The sequence below is a fragment of the Oryzias latipes genome, chromosome 18, assembly GCF_002234675.1.
Source record: "Oryzias latipes chromosome 18, ASM223467v1".
Classification (NCBI taxonomy): domain Eukaryota; kingdom Metazoa; phylum Chordata; class Actinopteri; order Beloniformes; family Adrianichthyidae; genus Oryzias; species Oryzias latipes.
The window spans coordinates 25,621,751-25,633,623 of record NC_019876.2 but is presented as its reverse complement, the minus strand read 5'-3'; the positions used below and the strand labels follow the sequence as shown (position 1 = coordinate 25,633,623).

The 11,873-nt window shown below is 40.4% G+C and overlaps 1 protein-coding gene across 1 annotated transcript; it reads right to left on the bottom strand.

Annotated features, from left to right (window-relative positions):
• Positions 1-9,370: 9,370 nt before the first annotated feature.
• LOC101163459 (mamu class II histocompatibility antigen, DR alpha chain) lies at positions 9,371-11,048 on the bottom strand. Its single transcript, XM_004084402.4, has 4 exons — positions 10,956-11,048; positions 10,634-10,879; positions 9,724-10,002; positions 9,371-9,654 (listed from the first exon to the last, which is right to left on the bottom strand). The coding sequence occupies exons 1-4, from the start codon at positions 11,008-11,010 to the stop codon at positions 9,533-9,535; spliced, it is 702 nt and encodes a 233-aa protein (XP_004084450.1). The 5' UTR covers positions 11,011-11,048; the 3' UTR covers positions 9,371-9,532.
• Between the last annotated feature and the right edge of the window lie 825 nt (positions 11,049-11,873).

Here is an 11,873-nt window from a genome sequence, read left to right as displayed (position 1 = left end):
TGAGAAAATGAAATGCTACAGAAGGCTGTAATACAGCTTTATTTGATTGGATGGATGCTTGTATTACTTTGATTTTTTGTGTGTGTTCTTAAATACCAATTGCTTGTTATTCATTTAAATTATTAATTATTATTATCCATTACTATTATTCTAAACATTAAACACAACAAAAGAAAAATAACATATTGCAAAGCTCGAGGACAACAGTGTAACTCATTCCCAAAATAATTCATTCATAATTTTTTCTTATGTCTAATAATAAAAACAATAACTTTGAATAAATAAAGGTATTCGTGTGCATGTGTGAGTACTCGCTAAAACATGCGTTTCGACAGGCAAAGAACAAACGCTAAGACGCAGCAATCGACACAAAGGTCCGGTTATTTAGTATTTGAGTTGGCTGATGCTCTAATTTTATTTTTGGCCTGACGTTTTAATACAGTAAATGACAAACGTGGAAAACACTGCTGCTTGCTATGCTAAAAGTTCGGTTAAATATTTCAGTTAGCCCAGCTTTCATACAATTAAAAATGATTTAGTTGTTATTTTACTACACTGTTAGTGGAAAAACAACAATGGAGGACACCTACTGTAATGACCAAAGAAAAGAAAACAACCTTTCTATCGGAGTACGACAGGTAATACCATCAGCAAAAACGTGTTATGATGTTATAAGCACAAACATTTCAAATAAAATTTCACAATGACAACTCCGTACGTTGAAAACTGGATCAAATCTAACTCCGACACTTTTAGCGATGTTTGCAGATGTAAATGAAGCGCTCTTCTTTCTGGCATCTCATTGGTCAATTCTTTGTCATCGCCCTGGAGATCCATAGTAGCATCTGATTGGGTAATACTTGCTGACCCTTGGGCGGGATTTCGTACGCAAGATGCCAGCTAATTGGTGGAGAGGTTAGAAAATTGGTAGCGAGGAAGTGATTTGATTGGATATCAAGACCAAGAATGACCCAGGCTTGAGCTCAACAATTTTTTATTTTTTTTTTTATTGAACAATTGCAACAGAACAAAAAAAATGCAACAATTATGTACATATAATGCACATTACAATTCTAAATACAGAATAAACGTGTTACCTCCTTAGGAAGATTGTAATTATTAGTAACAATAACAAAAGGGAATAAAAATAAAGTAAATAGAACTAAACATGGAAAGAGAAAAGAAATAGATAAAATAAATATAAAATGACAAAATGCGAGAGTAAACTTATGTCATTATGATTTACAAATGTTAAATATTGCTGTAGCTTCAGTTTGAACAAAAAGAAATCATGTTTTTTATTGGAAAATTTGCTTTTGTGAATATGAAATTTAGCCATAAATAACATGTTTATACAAAAGAAAGCATCACGGTCTTTATTATATAAACGTACTATTTGGTTTTCATAGTTTCAAGCTGTATATCAGCAAAGATAGAGTCGGGGATACATTTGTGAATGTTTTTCCAAAAAGTTGGGGATTGAGCTCGACTAGCAAGCGGCCGGGAAAGCTATCTATTTTTACCTAAGATAAAAGTAAAAAAAAAAATTACTAAATAAAAAATGGCAATAAAAAGGTCTACATTTTAGTTTTTCGTAAAATAAATTTGTATTATGTATGATTGGAAAATACAGTGGCATGTCTGTATCTTTTAGTCGGGTTGTTTAGGGGCTATTGAAAAAATGGAAAATCATGTATATGCAAACTGCAGGAATTTTAATACAAAGATTCATATAGATTTAGTATCATATATAGTAGTTTAAAAAAATCATAAAATATTCAACATCTTTGATTACAAAACAATGTGTTCTGTCTGATGTTGGGACGTCAGTACCACAATTTGGCATAGGTTTCATATCTTTGAGTCAGGTGATTTGGGAGCCATTGAAAAAGATGACCAACTTTCATATGCAAACCTCTGGAGTATTTATACACACAGACATACAGATATACACACACTGTTACATCCCACCCCAAGGGAGGTAGAAAATAGGTAACGTAAAGAAAATAATATTAAAGCAAGTAGGGTTTAAAGGCTGCCAATGCAGCTGTTTATTAATATTACAGCTGCAAAGGTGAAAAGAAGGTAACAAACTTAAATGTTCAGGCAATATTACAATAAATAACAAAACCAAAGTGGAACTTAAACTAAAGGGACATCACCAAGACACAAAACATAACCAAAAAACACACGCAGAAGAAAACCAGACAGTTTCCACAGGCTCTAATGCCAAGTCCGACAACAGGAGCAAGCTGATAAAACAGATTCCTCCCACTATAATTCAGCTGCCACTGGAACAGGGGTTGCTTGAGACTTTTATGCCTCCCGCCCAGCCTGGTGATTGGAGGAGGGGAGGAGGCTACAATCATCACCTGCAGGAGGTGAAGTCAGGTGGTGTGGTGGAGGCTTCTGTAAAAGACACACATCAAACACCACAGACACACGCAATTAAAGCCGTATTATTTTCCATAACACACTCCTCTCCCTACAACACAAGAGCAAGTATTGTGCTTGTTTTTATTTAAAGGAAAGTGTCCACCCTCAATACACACATCAAATGCAGCTTAGCCACAGTTAACACAGCAACTAGCCTGGAGGTCAGACACCCTTCATTTCAGTTGTGTGTAGCAAAACAAAATGTTTTACTTTTATAACTTTTCTTTTTCTCTTTTATCAAAAAAACTATTAATTGACTATTTGCATGAGAAACTGATATCCGTGGCTACTGAAGAGAGTTTTTCATAAAGCCTAGTTTGATTTTTTTGAATCCTTCAGTCATGGCTTCTTTTACATCAATGCAGTGAGTTCTGTCTTTTAGTAGCATAATTGTCACGGTGCCTCCGGCGGACCCCTCCTCCTTCTCATCAGCTTCACCTGATGCCACCAGCTGCGCCTCCTCATCCTCATCAGCCGGCAGCCTCTTAAGGAGACCACGGACCTGTAACCGACGCTAGTTCGTTGTACTCCTACGGTGCATCTCCTGGCCTCACCACGATTCTCGTTCATGCCTGTTTAAACCCTCAACTATTTACCTTGTCTTTGCATTTGCTCCAGGACCTCGCCTTCTTGTGGAACTCACCTGGTTTCGGCTCACCTCTTGCTGTCTCATTCTGACGAACTCTGGCTCCATCTCGGATCACACGGTTGTCACCGTCAAGACCCTCCAACCACCACCTTGGGCTACCTGAGAAGATCCTGGAACTCAGTTCTACCCTGATTCATACATTAAATCTCATTATTACTTACCTCGCTGCCTACCGAGTTTCCTTCCAGGTTCCAGCATCTGAGTGTACTACGCCTGCTAGCCATGACAATAATATCGAGAAGCTCTTCTTTAACAACGCAGTCCTCAGAAACCATCCGCGCAAATATTGCCAGCTGTGGCTTGTCTTTTATGTCGCATGACTCGTCCAATGCGACACTAAGATAAGCACACGTGTTCAGGCCTGCATGTAGCTCCGATTCAAGCGCTTCATTAATGTCTGATATTCTGGTTTCAGCTGTGTGTCATCACAGCTGTACTGTACATCTGTGATGGAGTCTTTGAGTTTTTTTATTATCTGGAGCCAGAGTTTCAATTAAATCCACAATACACTGTTTTAAAAAAACTCTCCTTCGTTGTATGATTGTTTTAGCACGGGCAATGTTCCACGCCACTTTATAGAAGGCAAGTGTGACAGTTTCTCCATGCTTGGTCAATTGCTGAAACATTTGAGACTCTCATTACCTGGCTTTAAAAGGTGCTTAATTTTTGTTTGCGTACTTCGGTACCTTTGGGAAATTCAGTCAATATTAGCTTGGAGTGTGCTGAAATGACGCCGAAGATTTGAAGCCTTGAAATGTGATACGGTGTTACTGCATAGTAAGCATAGTGACTTGCCATACCGTTCAATAAAAAAAATATGAATCTTCCCATTCTTCCAAAAATGTCCTGTGTTCCTCTTCATATTTTTGTTTAGCTCTGCATTTTGCCATTTTGTCCGCGAGGGAAACAGTCTGCGTGCGTGCTCAAAATGTGTTCTTACTTTTTCCGGCATTGGGCGTAACCCGCGCAGGTGATTGGCGGTCACTTATGTGTCAGAAGCAGCACTCCCACTCTGCCAAATTAATGTTATTATTATTTGTTTTTAAAACAAAAACAATTTGGGTGTGATGGATTGAGTGTGGTTTAAGAGGCAAAAAAAATGAAATGAGGCAAAGAGCGGTAACCGTATTTTCAGGACCATAGGATGCAGTTTCAGATATGCTGGTGCTTTCTGTATTTACGTTTTTAACACATACAAAAGGTGTAAGCTTTTAAGGCGTGGGCACATTAAAACATACCGGTAAAACATTAATCACGCAAGTGTGTATTTTAAAAATGTCAGCGGGAGAAAAACTGAGTTGGTTGTGATTTATATTTTCTTTTTTCAGTCATCAATCAGCATCCAAAATCCATCAACTTCCTTCATCTTCTGTATCTGAAACGAACAGCTGGGCTAAATTTCTAGCAAACATGCCAGGTTCCTGTCTTGGTGCTGTGGGGCTCCTCATAAATGATGCCGGCTTTTGCCAAAGCTCAAAGAACAGAGCAAGCAGACACGTTATCATAAGCATCTGCAAAACAATCACAAAGTATGACGTAACTCACCCGGCGCTGCGTCCCAGTCTTAAAGGAAGATGGGCAGCTTTTCGTTGTAATGCGCTGGAAGTTGCTGCGCCACCGTAGTCCTTGCTTTGGTTTTGTGAAACATCCTTCGTTTCATAAAACCAAAGCACCAAGACGGACCTCCTTGAAAATTTTCAGTTTTCATTTTCTCTGCAAGCGTTACTGCCTTCGGTCAAGTCTGTCTCGGGCCCCTCGTTTTATTTCTGCGGAAACTCAGCCACGTCTTTTCCAGCCTCCTCTGGCGAACCTTTGATCCATTCATCTACTACCCCTCCCCGTTCCAGCTCACACACGCACGCAGCTCCCTCTCAAAGAAGGGGGCGCGCAGCTGCAGGGACGGCATTTCACAGGTTTCATACCGCTATGAACTCTGTGATAGAACAGGTAATAATAACCCAATAGCGCCCCACTATTTAAGAAGCACTGCATTCGGTGTACCGCACCACTACTATATAGACAATATAGTAGTAGGCAAAGAGCCGCATTCTCATTGGCCAAGAGCCGCGTGTTGGCCACCCCTGTCCTACACCCTCCGACCCCCTGACTGCACAGATTTCCTCACTTTGGACCCATCCCTAAATGTGACAATGGAACCCTGGGGGGTATTCCAGGAAGCATGTTTAAACTACCCTGACTTTAACCCTGAACTCTGGCTGAAATCCGAGCACAGAATCTGGCTGAAGCAAATAGTTAAGTTAGATCAAAGTTAAAAAATGTATCTTTAAACATCCATATGTGGTCTTATCACCCTCTCACGGGGGAAAAAGTATTCTGAGCTTCTTCGTCCACTAAATCATCTTCAAATGGACACGCCATGCTGCTTCACCTCTCAAAACAAACTAACCTTCAACTAAACCTGCTCCTGATAAGTTATGTTCAGAGCATGAGTTGCTATGGCAACTTGACATACCCTGAAACATACCTCCATTTCTGAAACCGAAAACTGAGGTTATGAACTTCCTTAGCCTCAAACTTACCGTGGGAGCTAGCATAATTGTCCATTTGTACATTTTTTGATTTGATTATTAGTATTTACCACTCCAAGGCTGCTATACTTTGGTTGTATTATTATGTACAATGACATTAAAGTTGTGTTCATGTGGGGCAGAGATTAGGGGATTGCCTGATTTTGGTGCCGTCTTTTACAAACATTTGCATACTCATGTGGACACGCCCCCTTGATACAGGTCCCCGATTAACAACACCTGCTCCTAACTAAGAGGGAATTAGTACAGATCAGAGGAGGAAAGCATGCAGGGTGTACGCCCTGGGAGCTCCGGGAACTAGGGGTTCCCACGGTGGCAGCAGGATGCAAACACAGGGGGAGAGTTTGGATCCCCAGGACCGCCTAACGATCTGATGTGATCAGGGCGTACACACCAGGAACAAGAGTTGTCGTGTTGTGAGTTATTTTGTTGTGTAAATCTTTTTTGTAAATAAACAGATATACAACACTTTGTGTTGAAGACTGATATGGTTTGACAATGAAGAAAAAACACAATACTTTCTCTGAACTCACAAGAGTGTTATCCAGAGTAGAAAAATAATGTTAAACTCTTGTCCAGCAGATGGAGTAACCCTGAACACAAACTTTAGCATTTGTCACTAATTAACTCACCAGTTGTTCAGGTCTGGGGGGTATTCCAGAAAGCAGGTTATGCTAGCTCCCACGGTAAGTTTGAGGCTAAGGAAGTTCATAACCTCAGTTTTCGGTTCCAGAAATGGAGGTATGTTTCAGGGTATGTCAAGTTGCCATAGCAACTCATGCTCTGAACATAACCTGGTCTGGAGCAGGTTTAGTTGTAGGTTAGTTTGTTGTCAGAGAGGTGAAGCAGCATGGTGTGTCCATTTGAAGATGATTTAGTGGATGAAGAAGCTCAGATAATACTTTTTCCACCATGAGAGGGTGATAAGACCACATATGAATGTTGGAAAGAAACTTTTTTACTTTTATCTAACATAGTTATTTGCTTCAGTTAAGATAAATCATTTCTTTGTTAAGTCAGCTTAAAAATAACACGTAGTTTTCAGACAGTTAATTTACTTTCATTCAAATTAATTCAAGTAGGTGTAACGTTGGTCCTGCTGTTAGATCGGCACCGCAAAGGATTGTGGGATACCATTTCCTTTGCCTGTCTGGACAGATTTTGGTTTAAGTGTGGGTTTTTGACCAAATTTGTTTAGTTGTTTAGCTGTTTTACTGTGTTGTGCCATGTTTTGCTGAGTTGTTTAATCCTACTGTGCTTTTGTCTTTGCACCATGAGTAAGAGTGAAAGAGATGATGATGAGTTTATATATATATATATATATGTATATATATATGCGGCACAAGGAAAATGGAAATAAGATCAGAAACTTGTGCGTTTACTTTGTCTGTTCTTCCACTACAAGCAGAAACTCTTTCTTTTGATGATGCAGCCATATTAATTTTTTGATGGACGTATAATCTTCATACGCCGTCATTAAAACCTCAGAATCCGTCTCACCGAAGTATAGCGCTTTCTTTTTTTCCACGCGTTTCCATGGTGACTCCAGAAATCGGCGATCCATTGAGAATGTCTTTATGTACTTGACATCCACGTGCATTAACCCAGGGTTACCAAGTCGAGCGTAATTACGCCAACTCATATACAGTCTTTTGGAACCGACATACCCAGAGTAAGCAAGTTCAGGCGGATTTCAGCCAGAGTTCAGGCTTAAAGTCAGGCTAGTTTAAACATGCTTCCTGGAATACCCCCCTGGTCAGGACAGCCAGAAGAAATCTTCTGAGACGTCTGCTTCTCCTCCCTGCTGCTCTGTGCTTCATTTTAGCTCGTTTTTGGTTTGATCTCATGAAAAACAGTTGAATTATTGGCAACAGGAAGACGGACAGATTAATATTCAAAGGCATTTTCAGTAAAGTAGAAGAGAAAAATGCAGAAAAGAAATGCAGACTCACACATAAATGGCTCAGCAGCGTGAAAATAAAAACAAACATTGCCATGGACTAGTAACTTGTTGGTTTATTTCTGAACAAATACATTAAATCTACACCAATGTGTATATAATTTTATTATTATAATTCAGCCATGTTTTTCATCATCAGGACACAGCAGATTCTTAAATAGTCTTCGTAAAATGTTCATATTTATTAGGTTTTTACTGTGGAAAATTGGTGACGTCATAACCAGAACCTGATTTCACAATAAAAGTGAATTTTAAAAGGTTTTATTACAGGAACGTTCAGAAGAACATCAGGGGTTTATAGCGGAACCAACCAATGAGTTATATCACTAGAGGAGACATCACGTGGTTCCTCATGGGAGGAGAGCACCGCCATCTTGGTGAGGTCAAGTTACTACTGCAGTGTATGCATGTGAACACATTTTTTGCATAATCCCTGTTCATTGTGCGGGTTTCAACTGCCAACATCAGAGAACTGAGTCCATGAAGGAGGAAGGCATATCATTTCATAGGTAAGTACTATAATTTTTTTCTTTTAATGCTGCAGGGGCTTCATTAATCATACACATGTTGACAGGCATGATGCTGCAGGGCTATTATCAACATGCTGCATGATGTACGGATAATTTGCTGTCGACATAAATGTACATCTTATTTTGCTAAACCTGTATACAGCATACTAGGCTATTATAGTAATGTAGCAACGCTACGAAGAACGAGGCAGAGATAGGAACTTTGCAGAACTGGCTTCTTTATTTTTCCTCGAACAGTGTGACATGCAGTGGGGTCATTCTCCTCGCCCCCCTCCTCACTCCTCATACGATGCAGGACAAAATAAACCATCAGAGTAAAATAACTAACCCCAAACGGAAGAACAGTCAGACAATAAAACACATAGATTAAACCCACACACCCACTCAGATCAGGCCAAAACCAGCAGAAGAAATTGCATCCCATAATTCTTTGCGCTACCAGATCTGACAGCAGACCAATGGGTGTGTGACCGTCACTACATAAATATAGATTTATACATTTCTGACTCAGTGACTGAACTTTTCTTGCAGGTTTCCATTGGATTCCGACTTAAGGAAAAAGTGGATCTTAGCAATAAAAAGAGCTAACCCAGATGGATCACTGTGGTTACTAACTAGTAATACAGTCTGGCTATGTTCAAAACATTTGTGGAAACACATTTTGATGAGGGGCCAGACTGTTTGCTGGAAACCCGACACCATAACATCTGTGTTACACAGATTGATCACTCACATGAATCAGTATAAATCTATTGTTTTTCTTTTTTGTTGTTGTTGTTGTTTTTAGGGTGAATCTATTGTTCACTTTTGGACTTCTTTTGAATATTTCTTTTTTTATGATTATTATTATTAATAGATTTATTTTGTTATTTATTGACTTACTATTGATTTATTATTATTATTATTATTATTATTATTGACTTATTGTTGGGTTTTTCTAAATAATTTAAATTACATGTCAAAGAGGTCTAAAACTTCTAAATGTTTAGAAATTATTTTTTTTAAATTCTTTGTAATAATTTTTTTATTTGTAAGAAGTCCTGCAACAATGCATTTTCATTAAAGCTTGAGCTTTTAAGGTTGACTGTTTCTCTTCTTTAACAATGTATAAATATATATAAATTTAAAAATATATATAGTTTATAAAAGGTACTTAGACACCACTAAAAGCAATAGAAATCATTGTCATGTGGGCGTCGTCGACCTCACCAAGATGGCGTCGCGCTCCGCCACCGTCGGCCAGGCTTCTAAAGCGGGTGTGTCTCCTCTAGTGATATAACTCATTGGAACCAACTGTACAGACTTTCAAAGTAAAACAGGAAGTAAGAAAACAAGAGAAACTTGTTAGAAACCGTTGCTGGTTCAAATCCACCCCTCCCCCCATGATGACATCATCAAAACCCTCCAATCAGCTGCACTCGTTTCCTTTGATGAGGAAGAAGGTTCCTGTAGCCACGCCCAGCAGACCCACCACCAGACCCAGCCCACAGAAGACTGCAGGTCCAATGCCGGGCTGGGATTTCTCCACATCTGCAGAGAAGGAGATGAAGATGAGGGTGGAGCTTCATGCTGCAGCTGCTGCTCTGAAGCTCTTCTCACCCCAGATCATGGTTTGGACCTCAGGCAGAGCTGGATGCTCCACTGAGCAGCTGTAGATGTCTCCCAGCTGAGGAACAAACTGCAGCCTGGAGATCTGGGAGAAGGTCCCGTCACTGCTGGGGCGGGGGACGTTGATGCTTCCTGACACCTTCTCACCATTCCTGGTCCAGGACACGTTCACAGGAGCCGGGTAGAACCCAGAGACGTGGCAGATCAGAGTGTTCTGCTGCCCCAGCTCCACCTTGTTTCTGCTGTAGACCACCACATTGGAGGGGGGATCTGAGGACAAGCAGGAGGAGGAGGTCTGACTGAGACCAGAAGTTGTAAAACCGTCTGATTTTCCCTGAGACTTCAGGTTCTTGAGCATGAAGAACAAAGAACTTTGTTTCTCAAATCTGAAGTTAGAAGAAATTCTTCATGACAGGAAGATCCTCCTGCAGGAGATCTGAACTTCAGAGGTTAAAGGTCAAACATAGTGGAACCATAGATAAACTATATGTACATGAAAGCAGAAGAAGCTTCTTCTAATGAGGATCAGGTCCTGCAGGTTCTGATCCAGGTCCAGCATAACCCCTGATCTCCTCTCAAAACCAGAACTGAAGCAGGTTCTGTCTGCTGCTGTTCTGCTGGTTCTGACAGAAAGAGACAGCAGTTCATTAAAATTCTACAGCTTTTCCATGAAGATGATGCAGAAACGAAAAATAACTGACCCGTCAGCACATTAAACTCAGAACTGTGAATAATCTGAATCCTGGATCAGAACTCTGACAGAAAACATGAACTTCATGATTGTCTTTATTTAAACTTTTCCTCTGAACAATAATCTGATTCATAATCTGATTAATAATCAACAACAATGACTGATCCTTGATGAAGGTTGAAGAACTATGAAAAAAGGTTCTGGTTTTACCTTGTTTCAGTGGAAGATCTTTTGTAAATCTTCGAATAACCTCCAGGTCATTTCTGCAGCCCTGTAACTCGAGCACAGTTGCACCATATCCTCCTGCGTAGGTAATATGACCTACAAAGGAAGGCTGAGCATCGACTTCTGTCCCCTTCTTGAAGTCTGTGTAAACAATCTCTTCACCATCCAGATTAACCATGAACTCTTCATCATAGTCTGAACAGCCAGTGATTTGAAAGTCCTCATGAAAAACTGAGAACAGAAGAACCAGATCAGCCTCTGTGTTTTGGTACATGGTTGTGTGTCAGTGTTGTGTAGTAGTTCTGACCTTCAGCCGTACCGCTGAGGATCCCGCAGAGGAAGAGCAGCAGCTTTATCTTCATCACCTCTCAGACTCAAACTGAACTGAACTAATGCAGATCTCACCTCTAACTCTGACTGCAGCCAATCAGAGCAGAGCTGCAGTGATGTCATCAGTATCCAGGATGAGTCAGTGGCTGCAAACAGAAGAGTTTTCAGCTTCACTTTGATCAGAGAAAGTGGTAACAAAAATTGATAATTTCCACACATGGACTGACTGATCGAGTAATCAGATTAATCACCCCCCCCCCCCCCCCCCCCCCCCCATGGTGGAGAACACAGCTGAGCAACTTGAAGGAAAGTTCCCAAACTTGGAATAGGCAACAAGTTGACAGAAAAGAAGGTTAATGATTGAACTTGAAACTGTGTATCTGTGTGCATATCTATGTGTGTCTCTATGTGTATTTGTGTGCATGTTTGTACTGCAGTATAAATATTCTGCTATATTCTGTTCAAAATTTCAGCTTAATCAAAGTCAGCTCGGGGAGGCTAATGTCACATGAGTAAACAGGAAGAGCTGCGAGACTACTGTTCTACCAAACTGGCATCGCTAGGGTAATATTAGCTTTTCTTTTGTCTCATTATCAGCTACCTCACCGACAGACCACAGTGCGTCAGGCTGAAGGACATCACATCTGACACTGTGGTCAGCAACGTGGGAGCTCCACAGGGGACTGTACTTTCCCCTTTCCTCTTCACCCTGTACACCGCGGACTTCTGCTACAACTCGGACACGTGTCACATCCAGAAGTTCGCAAATGACACAGCCATCGTGGGGTGTATCAGTGGCGACGAGGAGGAGGAGTACAGGAGCCTGGTGGATGATTTTGTTGTCTGGAGCCACAAAAACAACTTACAGCTCAACACCTCCAAGACTAAGGAACTG

Coding starts and splice junctions, on each gene's coding strand:
- LOC101163459 (XM_004084402.4), bottom strand. CDS start 11,010: ATGAAGATAAAGCTGCTGCTCTTCCTCTGCGGGATCCTCAGCGGTACG. Junction 10,880..10,955: donor CCTCAGCGGTACGGCTGAAG/GTCAGAACTACT, acceptor TTCTGTTCTCAG/TTTTTCATGAGGACTTTCAA. Junction 9,655..9,723: donor GGTCCAAACCATGATCTGGG/GTGAGAAGAGCT, acceptor CCTTCTCTGCAG/ATGTGGAGAAATCCCAGCCC.